This window comes from Neofelis nebulosa, chromosome 13, assembly GCF_028018385.1.
Source record: "Neofelis nebulosa isolate mNeoNeb1 chromosome 13, mNeoNeb1.pri, whole genome shotgun sequence".
NCBI lineage: Eukaryota > Metazoa > Chordata > Mammalia > Carnivora > Felidae > Neofelis > Neofelis nebulosa.
The window spans coordinates 47407880-47433399 of NC_080794.1; the positions used below are offsets into that span (position 1 = coordinate 47407880).

At 47.3% G+C, this 25520-nt stretch overlaps 2 protein-coding genes across 3 annotated transcripts in view; one reads left to right on the forward strand and one right to left on the reverse strand.

Moving 5' to 3' along the window:
- Nucleotides 1-25520, reverse strand: part of LRIT1 (leucine rich repeat, Ig-like and transmembrane domains 1) — a 56109-nt gene that overhangs the window by 17188 nt on the left and 13401 nt on the right. The window contains exon 2 of the mRNA XM_058696877.1: nucleotides 4716-4856. The gene's annotated coding sequence lies outside the window, so the exon portion shown is untranslated. The remainder of the gene's footprint in view (nucleotides 1-4715; nucleotides 4857-25520) is intronic.
- Nucleotides 9-10696, forward strand: RGR (retinal G protein coupled receptor). 2 transcript variants are annotated; one of them, XM_058696883.1, is made up of 7 exons: nucleotides 9-139; nucleotides 1729-1885; nucleotides 3005-3138; nucleotides 5810-5963; nucleotides 7379-7496; nucleotides 9486-9599; nucleotides 10049-10696. In XM_058696883.1, the coding sequence occupies exons 1-7, from the start codon at nucleotides 61-63 to the stop codon at nucleotides 10178-10180; spliced, it is 888 nt and encodes a 295-aa protein (XP_058552866.1). In that variant the 5' UTR covers nucleotides 9-60; the 3' UTR covers nucleotides 10181-10696. The 2 variants fall into 2 exon arrangements, with proteins under 2 accessions (XP_058552866.1, XP_058552867.1); XM_058696884.1 differs by having other exon boundaries at nucleotides 3017-3138.

The following is a 25520-nucleotide window of genomic DNA, read 5'->3' on the forward strand; positions in this document are numbered from 1 at the left end:
GGTGGAGCTTGGTTTTGGTGGACCAGAGAAGAGCCAGGCTGGCAGGGAGAAGGGCCGAGCATGGCAGAATCTGGGTCCTTGCCCACCGGCTTCGGGGAGCTGGAGGTGCTGGCTGTGGGGATGGTGCTGCTGGTAGAAGGTGAGCCAGGAAGGACCTGGGGTGGAGCGGGCACCCAGTGGGCTCCCAGAACTCAGGTCACAGCCATGGAGCTGACAAGGAGAGGTCCCCAAACCCTGCTCCTCTGTGCCTCCACCCATGGGGCTTCTGATGGGTGCACCTGTAGGATGCAGGCCGCGGTCTGGGAGACGAGAGAGAGCAAGGCCCAGGGAGTGAGGGACATCTGCCCAGAACATGACCAAGAACCAGAATTCAGGCCTTTTCATGTCCCACCGGCCGGGAAAAAATTTAATCCACTCCCCAGAAATCCTGCTAAGAATCTCATATAAGCTCAGGCCTCTGGTAGGCTCTGGAGACAGACAGCTCTGTCACCTCCTCTTTGTGTGACTATAACCTAGTTCAGCTGGGTTCTCTGACCCCAAGTGGGTGGTGGTGAAGGTTAGATGGGGTCATGGGTGTGAAGCGCTGGCCTAGATAGACACTCAGGATTTAAGTTCATTTGCCCCCATCCTCTCCAGCTCCACAGTACTCCCGCCATCTCTGTTCCCAGCCCTACACATTTCCATTCCAGGGGCCACAAGGTGCCTGCCTCAGCCCAGAATCCCTGAGATGCTCCCTGAGGCCAGAGTTAGGACTGGAGACCATGGTACTGGGTCAGTCCACGACTAAGTTATTAGGGAATGCGGCCCTTTTCACAGCAGATCCAGAGAAATAATCAGCCCATTTCCTCACCCAATGAGAGCTGATGATGGAGAGGGAGGGGCAGCCACCAGGCTGGTCCTGGAAGTTTGGGACACCATTGGCTGGGGACCCTGCCCCTTTTCCTCTCTTCTGGGAACCCTACAATCTAGCATGCCTCTCAGTCCTTAAATGGACCTGGAAATTTTACCACATTAAATCTTTGCACATGCTGTTCCCTTTTTCTAGAATGTTCTTCCACACCCTACTCTCCTAGTAAACACTTGCAATTTTGAAGACAGGATTCTCCCAACTCCTCCCTTTCAGTGGGGAGGCAGGGTTCAGAGAGCAGCAAGTGGGTGACCAGGCTAAAACTAGAGATCTGGTCTGCCTGAGGTCACCCTCTCGGACTCACCTCATTGCCTGCTCCCCCAGGAAGCTCCCAGATCTCCCCTCAACCCACCTCTCCCAGGCTCTCCCTGACATTGCTGAACAGCCTCAGAGTGGCATTTTGGAATTAAACAGACCTGAGTCTGAGTCCGGCTCTGCCACTCCAGCTGTGTGCTTAGGGCAGGTTAGTTAGTGTCCCTAAGCTTGCTTCCCAGCTGTACACGGGGAGGACAGCATCCAGGTGAAGACTGAATGGGAGGATCCACAGAAAGTGCTCGGTCTCATGCCCAGCCTACAAGTGTCAGCAGCTGTTGGTAACTGTGACTGTTCCAGCATGAATCATGCTGTACCTTATTGGTTTCTTCCTTATCTTTGAGTTGGGGTGGGGCAGGATGTACATCTTATGGCCTTTAGGGTCCGAGAGCCAGCGATGTCTGAAGAGCTGCACCAGTAAGGTTGCTGAGGCTCCATCTACCCCAGGCCCCCTGTTCTGACCCCAGGCAGCCTCTCCAGCCCTGACGTCAGCCATCCCTTCTTTTCAGCTCTCACCGGCCTCTGCCTCAATAGCCTCACCATCCTCTCTTTCTGCAAGACCCCGGAGCTGCGGACCCCCACCCACCTGCTGGTGCTGAGCCTGGCTCTGGCGGACAGTGGGATCAGCCTGAATGCTCTCGTGGCAGCCACATCCAGCCTCCTCCGGTACCAGCCCCCACCCCCACCCCAGTCTCTGAGCTCAGGGGCCCAGCCTGAGCTGGGTGTCGGACAGCCAGGACAGAGGCATTCTTCCCATCTATAGAACACTGTAGGGGAAAGGGTGGGCAGGCAGCACAAGGCTAAATCCGAGTTCCAGACTATCCCTGAAGAACCAGGGCTGATTTCTAGAGTTGCTCAAACCCCACCAACAGAGCTGGATGACTGTCGGGATTAAGAGCATGGGCCCTATAACCAGGCTGCTCAGATTTGAGTCCTGGCTTCAGTGTTTCTATCTCTTGGCTTCTTCTAGAAGTTGAATATTATTGCCTAACTCGTACAGCAGCTGGAAGTATTAACTTGTTATTATGTGGAAGTAACTTAAATGATGCGTGGCACCTAGGAAGCCCTACCTAAGTGTTCATAAAAGCAAACAGGATTTTGACAAGTGTCTAAAACCTTATGTGCAAACCATGATCTTTCAGTATGGTGTCAGGTGTTTCCAAGATTGTTTTCTTAAGCGAACTGAACATTCCTGCTCTGGTTTCAGGCATTCAAATAGAGGCTGGAGCACACCTGAGTGTGACACTCAGGGCTGACCAGTCTGTGGGGTCTGAATCAGTGACAATTCCTTATCCTGATCTCTGCCTGCCCCTTCCCAGGCTTAGGGAGGAGAGCAACAGAAGCTGTTTTGGTTGCTTGGCCCATGGAGCTAAGAGCTGGAGCCCTCGGGTCTACCCTCTGGCTTAGTCTTCATCTGCTGTCTGACCTTGGTTCAGTACCTTTTCCTCTCTCAGCCTCAGTTTTCCTATCTATAGAATAAAGGCATGGGCTTTCCTCCTGACTACGATGTTCCATTTCCCATGCTGGAGGCTTCTGGCCACACAGAGAGACCCTTGGGTCCTACTGAGGTGCAGCAAAAGACACCGAGCCCAGGGTATTTGCACTGGGCTCCACCCATTCACCTTGGGGACTTGACCTCTGAGGCTGCTGTTTCCTCTAGGAAAAACAGATCATGAAGCCCTCTTCTGGGGAGCTGAGCCAACATTCAGGAAGGTGCCCTCCAAGCTTCTGAGGGGCAGGTGTGGGAGAAGGGCAGGGACAGAGGGAAGGGGTCACTGGTCCCAGTGTCTCCCACAGGCGCTGGCCCTATGGCTCCAACGGCTGCCAGGCTCATGGCTTCCAGGGCTTCATGACGGCGTTGGCCAGCATCTGCAGCAGCGCAGCCATCGCCTGGGGGCGCTATCACCACTACTGCTCGCGTACGTCTTTGGGTTCCTGGACTGAAGGGACATCTACACAGAGAGGGTGGTCAGGACAAAGGTCTACACTGTGTTACCCAGTCCAGGGGAGTGTGGGTGGGTGTCTGTCTGTGAGTGTGTGGCGTGAGCATTCAGGAAAGGAGGGAGGCTGGGAGAGTGGACTTGAAAGGAGCTGAGGCACCTGCCGGAAAAGCTGCCTGTGCCCTCAATGCAGCCTCAGGCAAGTCAGGAGTCCTCTCTGAACCTTAGTCTCCTCTAAGAGCAGATTTTTGTAACCAACCTCCCAGTTTTTGGACATCAGATGAGATCATGGATACAGAAAATGCTCTTGCAGAGAGGCAGTGTGTGTGTGTGTGTGTGTGTGTGTGTGTGTGTGTAGCTGGGCATGTGTCCCTGCACCTCACACTTCCCTAGGGCCTCTGCCATGCCAGGGCATCATGAAGCCTAGTCTGGCTCTGGATTTCCCAAGCTGTATTGTCAAATATCACCTTCATAATTGGCCACATCCATGTACTACCTGCTCTGTTATTAACTCAATTTTTTTTTCTTAAAAGTGATTCACTTTGAAAAATTTAAACACCTGCTTTAGTTTCATCCTCAACAATATCTGTGAAATGACAACTTTGATGTTCTTATAATTTTAGCACACAAAAAACATGTTCACCCACAGACCATCTAGAATCCCACTCACCTCCAGGGATATGTGAACATACTTTGGGGAGCTGTGACTCAGCTAACCCTCATTGTAAACCCCCAACTTGCAGACTGGGAAGCGGAGGCTCAGGGAAGTTAAGTAGCTTTCCCAAAGTCACACAGCTAGTAGAGGCCGAGCTGGGATTGGGTATGGCCTGGATGCCTCCCAGGGGGGGTCACACCCTTTGTCTCCTGGGCCCCAAGTTCTGAGCTGTAGCTCTGCCTGGCATGGGTGCTACTGTGGTGTCCATGGCCAGCATGGCCCGAAGCATGGGGCATGGCCCCTTTGGAATCTGCAGATCTGCTCTCGCCACACACACATAGCCCCCTGCCCTTGGCAAAGTCACACACCTCTCTCCAGGCCAAAAAACTGCCTTTGTTCTTATCATTTCTAGTGGCAGGTTAGCCCCACCTGCCCCAGCTGACCATGGAGCTCCTCCAGGGCCACTCCTATCCCAGCCCAGCCCCCAAAGCTCCCTCGGGCCATCGTGTGTGCACATGCATACACATACATGCACTCACACATGTGCACATACACAATGCGTACCTTCTCAGACAGCAACAGGCTTCTCCACCCCAACATAGAGCAGTTAGTCCCTATCCAGGGGTCCCTAGAGAAAAGCCTTTCCTGTGGTGGAGGGCACCCTGGAGCACTATGGAAACAGGGAAGGGGAAAGGAGGGTGTTGGAACTTACCTACTCCATACTGGGTGACCCTGGGCATGTCACCTTGGTCATCTGTTTCCAAAGCCAAAAAAGTGACACATGGGTCATGGTAGATATTAATTATTATGTCCACAGTTAGGGGGAGTGGCGTTTTAGCTCAGGCTGCCATGACAAAATACCATATACTGGATGCTTAAACAACAGAAGTATATTTCTCACCATTTCTGGATGCTGGGAATCAGAGATCAGGGCGCCAGCACAGTTGGGTTCCAGTGAGAGCCATCTTCCCGGCTTGCAGACAGTTGCCTTCTTGGTGAGTCATCACATGGAGAAGAGAGATCATCTCTCTTTGTCTTCTCTCTTAAGGGAAATAATCCCATCATGGGGGCTCCACCCTCATGACCTAATTACCTTCCAAAGGCTCCACCTCCAAATACCATCTCCCGGGGATGAGGGCTTCCCCATATGAATTTGGTGGGAACATTCAGTCCACAGCAGGGGATGACACTCAAGCAAATTGCATCTGGGGCTGTATCAATGGAAGTGAAGTGTCAAGATGAGGGTGGTTATAGATCTGTTCTCTGCTGATCAAACCCCACCTGGAGTCCTGCCTTCTGCCCTGGGGTCTTGTCTACAAAAGAACATGACAAATAAGCCATTTAAGGAGGCACCTGGGGAAGGCATTCTGAAGCTAGGTCCAGGAGGAAGCACTGGATGGGAAGGGCTGGATCAGGCTGCCACAGAGAAGGGACATGGAGGAGGTCAGGTCAGTGGGACTGGTCATGGCAAAATATGCTGCCAGGACCAAGTGCAGTTATTGGCACTGAGATAGGACCCTAAGGCCCAGGTCAAGAGCCCTCTTAGTGTATCTTGGAAGCAGAGACAGTAGCCTGCTTCTGAGTAACAGCTAAGCACGGTGATACATCCAGCCTTCTGCCTCCCTCCCTCATAACCCTCATCTGAACCACTACCTATGCTTCTTTACTAAGTTGGTTTTGGAAAACACACCTACTTCTTTGCTACTCCCTCCTTTTCTGTCCCCAGAAAAGATGGAAAAGAGAGTCTGCCAGGAGATCTTCACCACCCATTATCTCTTTTATTCTCCATAACAATCCTCTGAGGTAGGGGATTATCATTCCCATTTTGTGGAGGAGCAAATGGAGGCTCAGAGAAACTTTTAACTTGCCCGAGGCACTAAGCTATCGACCTTCAGAGCCAGGATTTAGGAATATTCTGTGTGATCATGAAGTCCATTGTTTTTCATTTTGCCTAGCTATTACCTCCTCTCAACCCTCCTCCTCTCTCCCATTCAGGCAGCCAACTGGCCTGGAATACGGCCATCTCCTTGGTGACCTGTGTGTGGCTGTCTTCTGCCTTCTGGGCAGCACTGCCCCTCCTGGGCTGGGGCCACTATGACTATGAGCCGCTGGGGACGTGCTGCACCCTGGACTACTCCAGGGGGGACAGGTGAGGTGGGAGGAGCAGCTACAAATCTCCCTTCCTTGGGAAACTTTCTGTGAATCCTTTCAACAACAGTGTCACAGCTGAAAATCCAAGTGGGGAAATGTCAACATTTGCCAGTCAATCTCAACTCCTTAGTTATGACATCCACTTGCAAGTGGACAATGGGACTGGGGAAAGTGCATTCTGAAGACTGACCAAGTGATGGGCATGTTATACAAGCTGGGGTGTAGAGTTGTCCCAAGAAGGGGCATTACCCAGTGAGCTGTTGACCTGTGTCAGTTACAACAGCAACTGAGCCCGTGACCCCTTTGCCATCTTCTTCATGGTTAGTTGTCCCAGCTCTGACCTGATCAGTTTCTAGGGTGAGCCATGTCCTTTGTTCAATAGATTCAAAAATGTCTTTGCATTGGGAGGGACCTCCTTGGCATAGAGTTCAGTTCTTGGAATTTCCTGAGCATCTACTGTGAACCAACCCTTGGACCTAGTCCTAGGAGACAAAATTGATGCACGATGGCCTCCACCATCGTACTAGCACGATGGGGCTAGTACTGCCCCATCCACAAGGCTCTGGGGACACCAGGGCTTACACCCTTTAGGGGACACCTTGGGGAAGGGTCCAGTGGGCGCTAGCCCCCCTCTTGCTTCTACTAGGGTCATGTCGCATTCATCTGCTTTCCACGTTTACTATGTTTACTCATGAAGCATCTGCCCCTGATGACAGTCTTTCCAGGTGAAATGTACTTGAGGACCCTAGGTCTGGCCCAAGTGTCTCTCCAGGGTGCTCCCTACAGATATCTCCCCAGCCAGTGTCCAGTCCTCTGGCAGCCTTTCCTCCTACCCCTCCTTAGTGGGCAGCACCCAGAATGGGTAACATTTCTCCCCTTCACAGAATGGGAATCTACCTCCTTGTGACTCCCACCTGTTCCTGGTCAGCCCTCCCACCTCCCCATGACCCTACCTAGGACACCAGGCTCTCCTGGCAATCCTTCAATGTTTTCTTCAATGACACAGCATCCAGTCTCTTTCTTATTTGTAGACCCCTTTCAAATCCCTCTGCCAGGAACACTCTTTGAATGATCCTTCCTCTTGGTCCATTGACGTATCTTCCATTTGGTAAACACATTTTCCATTTTCCATGCTTGGGGCACATAATGTGAACAAGACTGAGCACTTGAACTGCCCAACAGCAAGTTGAAGGAGGACTCTCCCTCATTTCAGCTCTCTGGCTCCTAGAGGCAAGTTCAAGGAGGGCCCAGTGGCTCCCTGTCTCTAAGAGGAGTCAACCTGGGACCCGGGAACAACCATACTCTGAGCACTTGTCTGATGAGAGCAGTTCCCTACCTGTGACTGTCTAGCACAAACACTGATGAGCCTTCCCTGAGAGATGGTCCTGACTCCTCTACCTACTCTGCCTGCAGAAACTTCACCAGCTTCCTCTTTACCATGGCCTTTTTCAACTTCTTCGTGCCTCTCTTCATCACATTCATATCCTATCGGCTCATGGAACAGAAACTCAGGAAGACTGGCCACCTCCAGGTAAGGACCAATTCCCAGAGCAAAAGAAATCTCTTTGTCTCTCTCAGGGAACATGAGTGATGTGAGAGACAGTAGTGAGGGGTTTTCTGTGTTTTCAGTGATCAGGAGAAAATTCAGCTTTCTCAGAGCTTTGCGGGGGTTAGAGCAGGAATGTACCCTCCCCATTGCTGGGCATCGTCAAAACCTGGGAGGAAGGGTCAGGACTGCTTGGACTCACCAGACCCCATAACCTTGAACCGGGTCACCCTGTTGGACACCATCCATGCTGTCACCTTTCGTTCTTTCCAAGGATTTGAGGGTTGGCACAAAGTTACATGTTTTTCAAAAGCTTCTTTTAAATTGCTCCCAAGATGTCTAATTTACCCACAACATAAAATCACACCCGCAAGCACATTTTTCCAAGAAAAATAATTCTTCAAAATAAGCTCTCCTGGCCATTTCTGAATCTCTGCATTAATATTCCCTTTCCACAATTTTCTTTTGTCACCTGGACAACCTCTAGCAGATGAGCCTTAACAAGCACTGAAATTTCAGAAAAAAAATCAGATACTAATACTATTTTTCTGTGCATTCTGCCATTCCATCTTTGCAACCACTCTCAAAGGAAGGTTTTGTTATCACTATGTCACAGGGTGGAAAATTGAGGCTGTGAGAGTCTGTTAAGTAAGTAGCCACAAGCTCCATAACTAGTAATAACAGAGTTGGATCAAACCCGGGTCTGGGACTCCATGACCCAAGTGGTCATAGAGTGCACAAGAAACACTCAATCTTTGTTGAGACACTCAATCTGCCCTGATTTTTTTTTCCCCTGTGAATTGGAAAAGGACCGTACAAATCGATTTTAGCCAGAGATCTAAGTTGCCCCCAGTCAGCAGGAGGAGGAGGAGGACTGAGGGGGGACCAGGATTCTGGCTCTGGGCTGTTGCTCCCCTGCCCTCACCTCCTCCAGGCTATCCTTCACACTGCCCGCCCAAGCCTTGCCTGGGTGCTCAAAGTTGCCACGTTTATCCGAGGTTCAATGGGCCAAGAGACAGGGCTGCCACACCGATTTTCTTTTTTCTGGCTTGACTTGAAACCATCAGTTCAGGAAGCATCAGCAGAGGTCTCTGTGCATGGGCCCAGGGACTTCAGCCAAGAGCAGAGCGGTTTCCAAGTGACACTGTCTCCGCCTCGGCCCCGCCCCAGGAGGACTGTTTCTCTTTTCTTTTTTCCTTTCCTTTCGTTCCTTTCCTTTCGTTTCCTTTCCTTCCCTTCCCCCCCCCCCTTTTTTTAATGGGGGGCAATTCAAGAGAAAAAATGTCTCCCAACTAACATATTTTTATTCCATGAAAAAAAGTGTCCTCTTTCAACTTAAGTCACCTCCTTTCTTAAAGGGAGACACGGTCAAAGAGAAAATAGGCACTGATTTTGAGCTTCAGCTTTTTAACACCTGAGTGTATGTGGGAAGTAGGCAACTTTCCTCCTGAAGTTCGATCGCAAGTCGTGCGCCTCCCTGTGGCCAGAGGTGGCAACACAGGCCCTGCTCCCTGGTTGTGTCTCACACCTTGGAAAGCCGCTTTGAACCCAGGACAGGTTGGCACACCAGGTGGCTGCAGCTGCTGATGGCTGATGGGAGCTGGTTCTGGGACTGAGGTATGGGGGCAGCTCATATGGGGAGCCTCCTTCACACATCCACACTCCCAGAGCCCGGGGTTCCTCAGAAGGAGTGCAGACCAGAAAGGAAACTCATTATCTGTACCCTAGTCCCCTGCCTCCAGGTAAGTCAAGCATGATCAAGCCATTTTACAGAAAAGGCAAATGAGGTCAAAGCTTACTTGCTTAGATGACAGGCTTAGGGTCCCACAGCTTGCACGCCAGAGAGGTCCATGTGGCCCCACAGCCTGATCACACGGCCCCGCCCTGCTGAGTGCCCGCCTGGTCCCTAGGCGTGTGGGGCTGCAGTCGCCTGAAGCAAGTCAATGCCTCCCTCCCATGACACTCTCTCCCCAGGTGAACACCACTCTGCCAGCCAGGACACTGCTGTTTGGTTGGGGCCCCTATGCCCTCCTGTACCTATATGCCACCACCGCGGATGTGAGCTCCATCTCCCCCAAGCTGCAAATGGTACAGACACCTCCCACACCCCAAGTTAGAACTCTCTCCATGTCTGTGTCTCTGTCATGCCCCATCTCTCCCTCCTGCTTTATGGCCTCCCGCTAGTCTCTTTCTCTCTTCCTTTGAACACTCATAATGCATCAGGAATTTGCTTGTCTCCTGGGTCACACGGGGCTGCTGCTTGACATTGCTTAGGCCTCATGTGAGATGACGGGGGCAGCCAGACTCTGGGACCAAGGCTGAGACCGGTGCTCGGGAAGGAGGGCGTTTGCATGCACCACCCGCCCTCTGGTCAAGGAAGCCTTAGGAGTTGCAGAATCAAGCCATGGACAGAGGACCGGTGGCTGCAGTGGAGTGGGGGTGGGGGGAAGGGCGGGGCAGGGCCAGGGTCGCCACGTGGGACCAGGGAGAGGAGCCGAGGCTGTGAAGCTTCTTCCCTGAACTTTTCTGTCACGCAGGTGCCGGCCCTTGTTGCCAAAACGGTGCCCACGATCAATGCTATCAACTATGCCCTGGGCGGTGAGATGGTCCACAGGGGGATTTGGCAGTGCCTCTCACCTCAGGGAAGTGGGCTGGACCGAGCCCGGTGAGGTTCTCCGTGGAGCTGCTCAGACCCAGGCCCACCCCTGACACCCCGGACTGAGCCCGGTGTGACAAGGCTGCCCTGGGATCCTGCCCGGTAGCCTCAGAAGCTAAGCTCCACACACTTGCCCGCTGACTGCCCCGACGGCTCTGTTGGGCCTGGCCCTAGGTCGGACACGAGGGATTCAGAGAGCAACCAGGCTGCGTGGGAGGAGCTGGGACTTCGGAGCCAGCCAGACCCGAGTTTCCGCCACAGCCCTTGAGACAGAGGCCGAGAGACCTTGGGAAAGTCACTCCCTCTGAACCGAGCTTCCTGACCTAGAACATAAGGCCTCCATGGGGCTGCTGTGAGGCTTAAGCAAGATAATGTGTACTCACCATGCACACAGAAGCTCATCGAAACAGCTGTCGGGGCTCAGAGTCTTACATAGAAAGGGGTGAGAGCGCCAAGTCGCTTGTGGGAGGGCAACCCAGGCTGTCTGCGTTCAAACGCCGCTTATTAAATTGAGATCTGGTGCCAGTGACTGAGTCTGTCTGTGCATCTGCTTCCCAACTTGTAAGATGTGATGACAGAAATGGTGACTTCACCATGCAGAAAGCACCGGAACGTTACCTGGCACATTCAGGGCTTGCTGAGAGTTAGCCACCAGCACCTGCCAGTCAGAGACAGCTAGCTGCAGGTTACTTAGTTGCCAACATTACAATTCAAGACAATTCATTTAAAAGTCCAGATGTCCGAAGATGAGGCCCCACCAACCTGGAGGAGGCTCCATGGTGACAGTTTGTAGAGCTCAGGGCAGCTCTGTCCCGGTGCCCAGGGTTCGTTCCCTTCCACCAACTGTAGCTTTATATTCCCTGCAGAGCCTGCAGGCATCTGGGCCTGTGACAGTGATGCCGGGGTCCCCTCCGTGGATGTACATCTGCACCTCCAGCAGAGTCAGCATTTCAGGGACAAGGTGTGGCAGGTGCGCAGACCCGGGTGGAACCCGTTGTCTTAGAAGGAAGTGGAGAAGGTTGGCAGGGCGACGGTGGGCTCTACAGAAGGTCTGATGATGGAGAGCCAGCTGCCCCAGGCGCCTCGGATGCAGGAAGGACGAAAGCTCCACCTCTGGACGCTGAGCAGGGAAGGGACAGGTTCCCGGGGTGGGGGTGGAGGGGTGGGGGATAGAGTGGTCATGAGAACAACGTCTGGGGTCCCTGTGCACCAGGACGTGCCTCTCAGCTCTGCAGATGCAGGAGTTCAGACCACATAAACATAACTCACAAGAAGTCTGCTCCAAACGGAGGCCAGTTCGGTCTGTTGTGAAACCAGGTGGAGTGGGGAGGGAAGCAGCCTGCCCACAGCACTGTTTCCTAGACCACGCCCTGTGCCCAGTGCTGTAGAGACAAGATGACACTCAGCCTCATTCCAGCGACCAGTCGGGGTCCCTGTCATCAGCCCCGGAGTGGGGACTGACAGGGGAAATCCTGGGGCCTGAGCTGTGCTCACACACAGGCTGAGCGGGTGGCTGCAAAAGTGATCGTGTCCAGAGCCCAGAGATTCTGACCCTGCCCCCACAGCTCATGGATCCTTAAATTGTCTTTACTGGGTACCCGCTCTTCACTCCACACCTTGTAAGGTGGGACAAGGGAACACAGAAGAGAAGGGAGGTGACTCCCAGATTCAGAGAGAGAAGGAAGACAAAGAGGCTGAGGGTGCCCAGCAAGACTGGCCAGTGTCCCCAAACAGATCCTGTCCCACCTGTGTTCAAAGAGCAGGGGAGGAATGCAGGTTGGATGGGCACAGTCAAGGACACCTGTAGCTCAAACCCTGCATCCCGAGCCTGTGTAGAGGGGGAAAGGTGGGCTCAGGGCCTCTCCACCCTGCACTGGGCTGGCGGGAGATGGCAGGGCTGAAGCAGCACCCCATGGGGAATGACCAAAGCCCCAAGTCCACCCACACCCGAGCCTCTCACTCACGGAATGGGTTTAGGGAGCTTTGTCACCTTTGAGCTTTTTTGCCCATGTCCCAGAGCACTTTCAGGGTCTCGAGTCCTGGTGGACCCTGCGTGCAGAGCCTGTCCTCTGCCCTCCTTGCCACCACCCTCCAGCATCCTGCCCTCAGGGACCAGAAGGACAAGGGAGGTGGGTCCTGCCTCACGCCCATTTCCCTGCAAGCCCCTGGCACCGTCACTGGGAGAGGAATCAGAGCCAGTCCCAGAAGGCGGTCAGCGCCTTAAAAATGTTAGAGCACAGCCCCTAACGCCCTGGAACCTCCCGAGGCTCCTTTCACTCTGCCTGGCCCCCACCCAGGCCCATTCACAGCCCCCAAACTGTCTGCTAATTTTCTAGGGTGACCATGTGTCACTTTTACTATCAGGAAAACATACGAAGAAAGCAGTTACTTTTTTTTATTTTTTTTAATTTTTTTATTTTTTTCAACGTTTTTTATTTATTTTTGGGACAGAGAGAGACAGAGCATGAATGGGGGAGGGGCAGAGAGAGAGGGAGACACAGAATCGGAAACAGGCTCCAGGCTCTGAGCCATCAGCCCAGAGCCTGACGCGGGGCTCGAACTCACGGACCGCGAGATCGTGACCTGGCTGAAGTCGGACGCTTAACCGACTGTGCCACCCAGGCGCCCCGAAAGCAGTTACTTTTGTCTCCTTGAAGTGTTTGTTTCCTGGCCCCTTCTGGTCGTTGATTTTGGTGAGAGTCCTTCCCCACCCCCTTCGCTCTCCTGCCCCCTCAGGCTCCGTTGAGCAGTGTATACCCCAGGTCTCTTTCCTCTGTTCACTTATGTGGCCCCTGTTGCCACTAGTAGGGACAGTGCCCTGCTCCCCCCACACAGACACCATGGGCTTTGCGGGACATGCCAGCATGGTCCCCCAACCCACATCATCCACCACTGGTGCCATCATGCTGTCCCCAAGTTCCTACATGCCAGGGGAACCGGACCCCATGGTGGCAAGGGAAACAAGGGCAAGGAGACATTGTGTCTGAGTCAGACACTGTGCTGATGGAGTGATTTGGGCCTGAGATCCTTTCCAGTCACCTCAGCCCTCATATCTCTTCCTGGCCTTTGTGAGTAAAACCTGTGCTAATGTGGCTAAGATGTCAAAGTAGAGATTAGGGCCCCGCTGTGTCCAAGTAAGTGGAATCAGACACAGTAATAAGCATTCCCAACATCACCCAGAAGTTTTTCTCAGAATCTCTGCAAGTCTCTATGTCAAAACTAAACTCTTTTCCCTCATTCTAGACAAATTAAACATGTCCTCTGAGTGTCACTGTACACGTGGTTTAATCATGTGTTTCAACAGAATTGAAATGGGGAGCATTTCAGCCCCATTCCGTATTTTCTAAGTTTCTGTGGCTTGACTTGGTAACCCACGTGCCACCATTATTTTTAAAATGTAACCTACAGGGGAGGAGAGCCACATGCGTGCCCTCGTGTGTGGTGACGAGGCTTCAGCCCTGCCATCCCCTCCCTGGGTGGCCCTGGGTCAATCATGAGCCCTCTCTGGACTATCCGTTCCAATCTTCTCAATTTGAGCAGGCTCTGACAAGGGCAGAATATTTTCAGACACTATCCAAAGTCTCTTTTTCAAACAAGATCGTGTTAAGGATCCTATGTTTTTGGTCCTCCCTAAAATTCATATGTTGAAGCCGCCCCTAGCCCCCAACGTGACTATATCTGGAGATAGTCTTCACAGACATGATTAACTGAGGTCATAAGGGTGGGGCCCTGATCTAACAGGACTAGTGTCTTTGTAAGAAGAGATACCAGAGATTTTTCTCTCTCCTCTCTCCTCTGAGCACATGCATCAAGGAGAGGCCGTGTGAGGACACAGTGAGAAGATGGATGTCCGCATGGCTAGTGGGGAGCTCTCACCAGACACCAGCCCTGATGACACTTTGACCTTGGACTTCTACCTCCAGAACTATGAGACAATAAATTGCTGTTGCTTAAGCCTCTCGGCCAGTGGTATTTTGTTACAGCAGCTATAGCAGACTAATACAATGTTGCAAGAAAGCTCATTGTTGGAAACAGATGACAGCAGAGGGGATGGAGTGCCTGGCTGGTGCCACTGCTCCCCAACACCCAGAGTACTCACCCAGTCTCACTTCTGCAGAACCTGGAATTGTATGAAACTCAATTTATAAGGCACAAAATTTGTTTTCTAAGATCATCTCCATTCTCAGATCCATTTATTTGAGTTTATTTTTGCAAAGGAATATAAGTACAGTAGAATAATATCCCCCAACCCACCCCATCTGGGAAAGATGGCTCTGCCTCCTGACAAATGGACTTACATTAAAGTCACAAACAAAATAGCAAGTTATCTCTGAGGTATAGGAATGTACAGTCTCTGGTCTCCTCCCTCAAAGTCCTCACTGGGACCATTTTTTTTTTCTGGGGAGGAAAGCGACTGTGTGCCTGATTTGATTAGTAAAAAAGGAAATATGATTATAGCCTAAACTATGGTCTATATTTTTGCTCAAAAGTAAGGGGATTTTTGCAAATTTTCTACAAAGAGAAATAAATTCAATAGCAAGGTAACAGGCCTAATTTATGTATATCTTTCTCCTTGCCATGGAATCGATAGGATTTCTGTTGTTTTCCCTGTTAGAGACACTCCTGGTTCAATTTGCTCAAATACAAGCTTACTCTCCCTCCCACCAAACTGCCTCCAGTATTATTTTCCCTATCTCTATAAATATCATTACTATCTGTCCTGTCATATAAGCTAAATGAAAGGAAAAGGAGGGCGGGGAAAAAAAGCAAAGATCTGATATGCATAAATCCTGGGCAGGTTAGGACAGCGCAGTGCTTAGCTTCTACCACAAGGTGGCAGTGCTAACTCAATGATAAATTGATCCTGCCCGGCAGCCCTGGAGGTGCCTTTCTGAAGAGCCTGGGAGTTTCCTGGTGAGGCCACGTGGGTGAATTCTTGATTCCTGCAGGATCTCAGGCAAGCTTCCTTTTCTGCTCTTGGTACAGAAGCCTGATGTGTAGCTGTTTTCTACCTCAAATGATGATATGATTCCACATCTCTCCTTGAAGGAAAAGAAATTTCATGCCCGTTGGCCAGAGCGCGCCCAGATGGCCCTAGCAGAATTCCCCTTTTCTTTGCTTACAGAACAGTGACTGGGAGTCTAGCAAATGTAGACCTCCAAAGTCTTCCTGCACATAGGATTTGGTTAAGAGGTCTCGCTCGAGGTTTTGCCTCTGTCTTATCATAATTTCTCACAATAACTCACAATTTCTATGCCCAGAGAAGCAGCTCAGGCCTCAGCAAATGTGCTGTAAATGGCAATTGGTGATGGTAATGTTTCTAAGGTAACGAGTGCTGGAAAAGCCTTGCGTGAAGGCCAAAACCACAATCCCTAAATGTTCTCTCTCCTCTGGGTTGAGGTAATTTGCTGTTTCCCCCTTAAGCTGTTCCCTGGCCCCGACACTGTCCACCTGTTCTTTCCTCCATCCATCCAGCTGCTCCTACAATGGCCTCCATTGTCTCCCTGCAAGGGCTCCTCAGCCCAGCTGCCCTTCCCTCTGCAGCTGTTGAAACACATGCAAGTCCTTTGCTCTTCTAGGTGCGAGGCAGCAAGGCAGCTTGAAAAGCAGTAAAGTTTGAGTATTGGAGAGACCTAGGCATGAATCCAGGATTTGCCTTTTATTCAGTGTGTGACCAAATTGGAGCAAGGTTCTTATCGCTAAATTGTTCCACTTCCACCAAAATGGACTCACCAGGGTGGCATAATTTAAAGCACATGGCACGCAGTGGATGGTCAACAAATATTAGATTCCCTCTGTCGGGGACCTTTCAGCTATTCCCTGCTATCCCCTGATTTTTCTTATTAGTCACTCAACAAAGGGGTACACTCAGGAAAATTATGATGATTGTGTGACGATTATATGCAACATGAATCAAACCTACTACCTCATTTAATTTCCCACACATCCTCAGAAACATAGGTCTCACACTTGTCTGCACATTTGAATCATCTGGGGCTTGGTGATTCATCAAAGTGTGGTCCCTGGAACAGAGACATCGGTTTTACCCAAGTGCTTGTTAGAAATGTAGACTCTCAGGCCCCACCCCAGACCTCCTGAATCCAAATATGCTTTTCAACAACCCCCCCACCAAGTGTAATTTGTGTGCACTTAGAGCTTGGGAAGCATGGTGGAGCTTTACAGACTGCGGATGTCTGGGTCTCTCCCACAGAGACAATGATGTAATCGGTCTGAAGAACTGGCTGGTCTTGAGACTTTTAAAAGCTCCCAGGTGATCCTAATGCACAACCAGGATTAAGAACCACTGATGGGGGAGGGTGTTATGGATATCCCATTTTACAAAGAGTGATTTAGCTGAGATTTACTCTGAGTCATCTCTGAGGCCATTCTCTCCTGTTATATGTGCACACATAACATACTACACACATAGGCATATTAGTATATACACACACGTAATTTTTATACAAATATGCATGTAATATATACACACATGTACATGACATATGCATATTACCATACACACATGTGCATATGTAATGTATACACATGCATATTGATATATGTGCACATATGTATATTAATACATACACACATTCACACACATTTTTTTCCTTCACCTCTATCTTGTCCTATAGCTTGCTCTCATCTTTCTGTTACTAATTCCCCAAATGCCAAAGATCACAGACCTCAGCAGGAGATCCTCAGCCCAAGGCTTTTTGTTTTATTACCATGATATCGTTTATAAGATAATAGGGTCAGGTCTTATAAGTAATTGAGAAACTAAGGCATAAAAAGGTTAAACAAACTGCTTAAATTCATACAGTGCATGAGGAAGCTTCCTGGATCAGAGACTTTCAGATTTCAGTGCTGGCAGTGCATGTCAAGGTGGTAGAGAGCCTGGTTTCTGAAACCATAAGGTGCAAACCACCACCTGGGATCTTGTTAAGTGCAGACTGGTTGAGGAGGTCTGGGGTGGGGCCAAGATTCTGCATTTCTAACAAGCTCTCAAGTGAAGCTGTTGCTACTGAAGCTGTGCTGTGTTTGGCCAGAGCAGAGCACGATAACGTGATCCCAACTGCCTGGCCTTCCCTTCCCAGCAGCTGACTGGGGTGGATGATTGAGACCCATGTTGAAAGGCATGCCAGTGACTGTGGAGATCCACTGACCTCCATGCCAGACCTCAGCCCACCACTGGGTGGCGCTCTGGCAATACGTCCCTAAGGGTTTCAGGTTGCTGAGCAGCTCTTGGGTGTTGATTGAACAAATGTTTATTGAGCCTAATTATGAGCCGGGACACAGTTTAAACAAGACAGGGTCCTCATGAGCAGCTTACATTCTAGCAACAATAAACAAGTAAGTGTGTAAGATAGATCATTACAAATTGTGATAGGCACTCTGTAGGAAATAAACAAGGGATAAGATAGGAAGGTACTGGGAGAGTGGTCAGGAAAGACACCTCTGAGGAAGGATATTTGAACAAAGACTTAAAGGATGAGAATAAGGCACTCAGGTGGGGGGGGGGGGGGGGCGGGGAGCATTCCAGGCAAAGGGAACAGCAAGTGGGATAGGGCTTGGCTGTTCAAGAAACAGAAAGATTTGTGAGGCTAAAGCAGATGGAATCAAGGAGAAGCAGTAGGAATGCAGGGACCATGTCTAGCAGGGAGGGGCCCAAGGTAGGATGGGTGGAAGGTGGTTGATAGAAAGGATGGCTTAGGGTTTTGTTTAAGAACAACTTAAAGTCTTTGAAAGGTTTTAATCCTTGAAAGTAGGAAAGTGATGGTGGTAATGTTAAGAAGTGAACAGATACGATGTATGGTTTTGGAAGCAAATATAACAATTTGCTAGTGGCTTGAATAAGTCTATTAGTTTGAATTCTTTTGATTTTAGGTAACAATCAAACCCAATCTTAATTTTCTTCAGAAAATAGGACCAATTTACAGACTTATAAAAATGAAAACTATGATGCAGGTGGGCTTAAGGCAAGCTTTGATCAGGGCTCTAGCCCTATTTTTCTGATTCTCAGTCCTGTTTCATCTGTCCCCCACCCTTTGTGTGTCCATTTATCTTTATGCTGACTCCATACATGTTTGCAAGAGCAAGACACATACATGGTTGTAAGATGGTTTTATTTGCATGGAGCAGAGGCAGGCATCATTTCCAACAACTGTAAAACAAAAATCTTGATCTTGGGATTGACTGATTGGGAGATCAGAGAGTCGGCTTAATACCCCCACTGTACCTCCACTGCCAGTGGACTGATTAGCTTAGATGGGAGTTACTGGAAACAATCAGCATGGATAAGGGATGAAATTATCTTTGTTGTCTTGGACCAATGAAGGTATGGGTGTGATCAATCCTACCCAAATGGCGTAGGTGCTACATAGTAAGGAAGAACCACATGGATTTTGAGGAGCAATTTATAACTTCTGTTATTGTAAACCATATTGGGTTTGAAGGCATGGAAGAACATGTGGATGACAACTAAGTTTTTGGAGGTGTCATGCTAAGATGGGGAAAACCAACAGACTTGGAGGGGAAAAAAACCCAGATGCCTCTTAGATACTCAAGTATCTGAGTCCGGTGAACATTTGTAAACATGAGCAGGAACTAAAGGGAGTTGTCCTGGGTGGAGTCACTCACATCACATGACATCCCTTAGGTGTGGGACAGAGTGACAAACTTCAAGTCAGTGTTACAGTCTCTCCCTAACTCCTAGCCCAAAGATTAGCATGAAGAGATGGGTGGCCTACGATTCTGATGAGAGGTTTAGGGTTAGTGATTCTCCAAACCAAATAAAGCCATGGAACACCAGTATTCTGCTACTAAGGGGATAGATGGAGGACCTCAGTGAACAGGTGAATGAAAAAATTTAGAATGAAAAATCTTGTTCACATCTTTTATTTCTGTAATACTTCGAACAACCAGAGGAGGGAGATAGGAAGGGGATTGGAGCCCCAATTTTTAGATGAAAACAATGACATTCACACAGGTTAACTGATGACACCAGATCTTATGTTTGAATCCCACCCTCTTGATTCTAAATTTAGCCTCTAAACTCTATAGATCCAAGTATCTATGATCAGGTAAATTATTCTTAGAGATAAGAGATGTACATGACTTCAGACAGCACATGCTTAGGTGTCTTTTTCAATGAGTTCTCTGTAAGGTGACTTAACAGGGTCACAGCAGATAAGATGGAAAGAACCCTGGGCTCCCAGTCAGACCAACATTCACCTTGGAGCTCTGCTGCTCCCTCTTGTCTGACCTTGGGTGAGTCATTGAATTTTACTGGTCTGCATTTTTATCTGTCTAATAACTGGTTTGAGTTATGTTAGTTGTTTTCAAACTTTAAAAATAGTGTCTTTTTTATTCTTTTTAAAGAAAAGCCATACTAGGAAGTGTAAGTAAATTAGAGAGATCCTAGCATAACTCGTCCCCTAACCGCTTCCCCCAGGACCATCATCCTGGAAGTTCTAGCGACCGCTCTGTTTTGGTTTTCAGGAATCTGTGGGTTGCCTCCCTTTCTAAGTAAGTCCTGGGTTTTCCTACCTTCCCCAGCTTTAAAACCTCCAGTCCTCCAAGAAAGCTGCGTCACAGTCTGTCTCCACAACTGGCCAGCGCTATAAGCAGCAGATGTTTTCTGTTCATAGCTCTGTTAGTGCTTGAGCTCCATGGAAGAAGTGCCCTGGTTGTTCTGCCTGCCTGTGTTTCAAAAGAGGCTTTTGTGGAAGCTCTGGCATGAGGGAGCTGAAGAAAGCATTGTTCATTAGTTGTTGATAGCAGGTGGATTTGCCAAACCCTTGCTCAAGTTAAACAGGAAATGATTAAAGTTTCCTGGAGTTGGGACAGGCAAGAATCATAAACACTCATAATCATGAGCAGCACTGCCTGATACTATACGATACTATACTATACTATGGGCTTTACGTGTGTCATCCCATCTAATCCCCTGAACCATACTAGGATCACAATATTATGATCTTAAGTATTATTATCCTCATTGCATATATGAAAACTAAGGCTCTAAATGATTATGAAAACTGCTTCAGGGCACTATTAAAATGTGACACAATTTGGATAGAAATTCCCAGAACTGTCTAAATACAAACGCAAAATGGTTTTTCCAGGATACTCTAGGATTAAGAAATAAAGCCATAGCATTGCAAGTCAACATAAAGTTTTTCTCAGTGGTTACCTTCTTTGGGGGTTCAATCACTCATCCTTCAACAATAGCCTGCTATTTATCAAGCATCCAGATTTACTCTGGAAGGGAAAGATAAGGAGGTGAATAAGACACAGTCCTTTCCCTCTAGATGCTCATAGCCTAGCAAAGAAACAAAGTAGTTCATACACACCACTTGTTACAAGTGCTACAATAGAGGTTAATTCAAAATGCCATGGTGTGTCAGCAGGAATGATGGAATTAAGGGCCACTGAAAATCTTCTCCTCCACAAAAGCAATGAGAACACCGGCAAAAAATTAGAAAATCAGTGTTTTCATAACCCTGGATTAACTAAAATCGTCCAACAATCCATGAAGTGTTTATTAAGGAAACTTCCCTGAATCTCATTTTCAATGGGAAATTATAAGGCATGCAAAGAAACAAGAAAGTATGTCCCATACCTAGGCAAGCAAGTGATCAATAGAAACTGAGAAAGCTCACATGTTGGATTTACTAGACAGACTTTATTTATTTATTTTTTTTTGTTTTATTTTTTTTGAGAGAGAGAGAAACAGAGCACAAGCAGGGGAGCAGCGGAGCAGGGGAGCAGGGGAGGGGCAGACAGAGAGGGACACACAGAATCCGAAGCAGGCTCCAGGCTCTGAGCTGTCAGCATAGAGCCTGACACGGGGCTTGAACTCATGAACTGCGAGATCATGACCCCAGCCGAAGTCAGATGCTCAACTGACTGAGCCACCCAGGCACCCCACTAGACAAAGACTTTAAGTCATATATTTCAAACATGTTCAAAGAACTAAAGGAAACTATGAGATTAATGTCTTGCCATGTATAGAATATCAATAAAGAAAAATTTATTGGGGCGCCTGGGTGGCTCGGTCGGTTAAGCGTCCGACTTCGGCTCAGGTCATGATCTCACAGTCCGTGAGTTTGAGCCCCGCGTGGGGCTCTGTGCTGACTGCTCAGAGCCTGGAGCCTGTTTCAGATTCTGTGTCTCCCTCTCTCTCTCTGCCCCTCCCCTGTTCATGCTCTGTGTCTCTCTGTCTCAAAAATAAATAAACGTTAAAAAAAAAGAAAAAAATTATTTAAAAAGTTAAATAAAAAATTCTAATGTTGAAAAATACAGTAACTGACATGTTACTAGAGGGGCTCAACAACAAATTTGAGCAGGCAAAAAAAAAAATCAGTGAACTTGAAGATAGACCACTGGACATTTTGTACTGTAAACAATAGAAAGACAAAAGAATTAAGAAAATGAACAGAGCTTTAGAGACCTGTGGAACACCATCAAGAATATCAACATGTTCATAATGGGAGTTCCAGAAAGAGAGAGAGAGCGAGAGTGGGGGGGGGGGGGGGCAGGAAGAATATTTGAAGAAAATGATGGCCAAAATTTTCACAACTTTGATGAATAACATTAATCTACATATGATAATCTTTTAAAATTTTTTTAATGTTTATTTTTAGAGAGAGAGAGGGGAAGAGTGTGAGTGGGAGAGAGGCAGAGAGAGAGACAGAGAATCCAAACCAGGCTCCATGCTATCAGTGCAAAGCCTAACATGGGGCTTGATCTCACTAACAGTGAGATCATGACCTGAACCAAAGTCAGACACTCAGCCAACTGAGCCACCCAGGAGCCCCCATATCATCATCTTAATAGACATAGAATAAACATTTAACAAAAAGCCAAGATCTTCTTATGATAAAAACACTCAATGAACTAGTAATAGAAGGGAACTTCCTCAAACTGATAAAGTATATCTATGAAAACCCACAGTTAACATCTTAGTTAGTGGTGAAAGGATGAAATCTTTCCACCTAGGATCAGGAACAAAGCAAGGATGTTCACTCTCCCAACTTCTCTTCAACATTGTACTGGAAGGCAATTAGGCAGTTTAAAAGAAATAAAGTGCATCCAGATTAGAAAGGCAAAAGTAAAACTATCCTATTTGCAAATGACCTGATCTCATATATAAAAGTTCTAAGGATGTCACACACATACACATACACACATACACACAAATAAAAACTATCAGAGGTAGTAAACAAATACAGAAAGTTTGCAGAATACAAGATCAAAATAAAATTAGCAGTTGATTTTCTATATACTAACAGAAAATAATACGAAAATTAACTTAGGAAAATAACTCCAGTTATAATAGTATCAGAAAATTTAAAAAAATGCTTAAGAATAAATTCATTAAAGGAAGTATGAAATGTATACACTGAAAACTATAAAATATTGTTGAAAGAAATTAAAGAGGTCCCCTTCTCTCTGCCTCTCCCCACTCATTCTCTCTCAAATAAATAAATAAACAAATAAATAAACAAATAAATAAATAAATAACTTTAGAAAGAAATTAAAGAGGACACAAGTAGATGGAAAGACAGGCAATAATCATGGATTAGAAAACTTAACATTGTTGAAGTGTCAATACTTTCCAAATTAGTCTACAGATTTGCTGCAATCCTTATCAAAATCCTGGCTGACTTTTTTTGCAGAAACTTATAATCTGATCCTAAAATTCATATGTAAATGCAAAAGACCCAGAACAACCAAAATGATCTTTAAAAAGAACAATGTTCGGAGCACCGGGGGGGCTCATTCGGTTAAGTGACTGACTCTTGGTTTGGTCTCAGGTCATGATCTCAGGGTTTGTGAGGCTGAGCCCTGCATCAAGCTCTGCTCTGACAGCACAGAGCCTGCTTGGGATTCTCTCTTTCCCTCTTTCTGCCCCTCTGCCACTCTCTCTGTCTTTCAAAGTAAATAAGTAAACTTAAAAAAAAAAAAAAAACACACAATGTTGGAGGACTCACATTACCCGACTTCAAAACTTACTCTAGGGTGCCTGGGTGACTCAGGTCATGATCTCATGGCTCATGAATTTGAGCCCCTCATCAGGCTTGCTTCTGTCAGCACTAAGTCCCCATTTGGATCCCCTGTCCCCCTTCCCCCCTCTGCCCCTCTCCCACTCAAGCTCTCTCTCTCTTTCTCTCTCTCTCTCAAAAACAAGGGGCGCCTGGGTGGCACAGTCGGTTAAGCGTCCGACTTCAGCCAGGTCACGATCTCGCGGTCCGTGAGTTCGAGCCCCGCGTCAGGCTCTGGGCTGATGGCTCGGAGCCTGGAGCCTGTTTCCGATTCTGTGTCTCCCTCTCTCTCTGCCCCTCCCCCGTTCATGCTCTGTCTCTCTCTGTCCCAAAAATAAATAAAAAAAAAAAAAAAAAAAAAAAAAAAAAAAAAAAAACAAAACGTCGAAAAAAAAACTTACTCTAAAGTGACAGCAATCAAAACAGTGTGCTACTATCATAAGGGCAGACATATAGATCAATAAATACAATCAAGTCCAGAAAGAGATTTTTACATTTATGTATGATCAACTAGCTTTTATTTATTTATATTTTTACATCTGGGAAGTGTCGAACTTAGGTCATGTGATTGAAGTATGCTGTCCTGTTTAGTGATAGGTCGACCTCAGCTTAGAAAACCTCTAGGTTGAAAAACCTGAGCAGATTAAGGTGTTCATTTGGTCATGCGGCCACCACAGGTAGTCCTGGGTGCTGAGTCTGAAGCCAAGTGAGCATGGTCATGGGCCCTTGGGCAAAGGTTGGTGCACCTAATGACTTCTGCAAAGGTCATGAATTCCGCTGTCAGTGTCAAGTGGCCATTTGAATCTCCATTTATGATCAACTAATTTTCAATAATGATGTCAGAGTAATTCAAAAAGGAAAGAATAGTCAATAAATGGTGCTGGGACAACAGGATGGGCAAAAGAATGAAGATGGACTTCTACCATACTCCATGTACAAAAATCAACTCAAAAGAGGCCATTGACCTAATGTAATAGCTAAAACTATTAAAATCCTAGAAGAAAACATAGACATAAATCTTTGTGACCTTGGATTAAGTACTGTTTTTTTAGATAGGATACCAAAAGCATAAGCAAAAACAACAAAAAATTGACAAATTGGACTTCATAATTAAGAACTTTTGTGCTTCAAAGTATACTCTCAAGAAAGTAAAGTCATCTCGCAGACTAGGATAAACATCTGCAAACCATATATCTTATAAGAGATTGGTATCCAGAATATATATAGAACTCTCAGAATCAACAATAGAAGGACAAAAAAAACCCAATTTTTTAAAACAGCAAAGCATTTTTATAGACATTTCTCCAAAGAAGATATACAAGTGGCAAATTATTCCATGAAAAAATGCTCAACCTCTTTATTTATTAGATAAATTAAAACCAAAACCATAATGAAATATCATTCCACACCTACTAGGATGACTATAATAAAAAAAGACTGACTACAGCAAGTGTTGACAGAGATGTGCAGAAATTGGAACTTTCATACATTCCTGGTGAGAATGCTAAATGGTGCAGCATGTTGACAAATAGTTTAGAAGTTCCTTAAAATATTAAACATATAGTTATCATGTGACCCAGCAATTCTACTCCTAAGTATATACCCAAGAGAATTTAGACATATTTCTACATAAAATCTTGTATGTTAATGTTCACAGCAACATTATTCATAATAGCCAAAATGTGAAAACAACCCAAATGTCAATCAATTGATGAATGAATAATGTAGTATATTCATACAATGAAATATGCTTCAGCCATAAAAAGGAATGAAATACTGATATATGCTACAACGTGGATGAATCTTGAGAACTTTATGCTAAGTAGAAAAAGCCAGACACAAAAGACCATGTTATGTATTACTTCACATATAGGAAATGTCCCGAATAGGCGAACACAGAGACACAGAAAGTAGATTAGTGGTTGCCTGACCTGGGGGGAAGCATGGAATGGTGGGTGACTGCTAATGGATACAGGGCTCTTCTGGGGATATTGTAACTGCTCTGGAATTAGATAGTGTTATTGATTGCACAGCTGTGTGAATATGCTAAAACCCACTGACTCCTACACTTTAAAAGGGTGAATTTTATGGCGTGTGAATTATATCTCAATATATATCTTACCATACATCCTAGTTTTATGGTATGTGAATTGAAAGTGGTATGGGAGCTTAGAGGAGAGTTACAAGTTAAAGGGGGGATCCAGGAAGGCTTCCCTGGGGAAGGGACACAAGTTGTCCTTTTCCTAGCTCTCCAGTCCCTGAACATAACTGGTTCACAATCATGTCCCAAAGCAATGCCTCTCC

Excerpts from the sequence above, each read along its gene's own strand:
- RGR (XM_058696883.1), top strand. The coding sequence starts at position 61 with ATGGCAGAATCTGGGTCCTTGCCCACCGGCTTCGGGGAGCTGGAGGTG. Across the intron at positions 5,964-7,378 it reads GACTACTCCAGGGGGGACAG|AAACTTCACCAGCTTCCTCT; the intron begins GTGAGGTGGGAG and ends CTCTGCCTGCAG. Across the intron at positions 9,600-10,048 it reads TCTCCCCCAAGCTGCAAATG|GTGCCGGCCCTTGTTGCCAA; the intron begins GTACAGACACCT and ends TCTGTCACGCAG.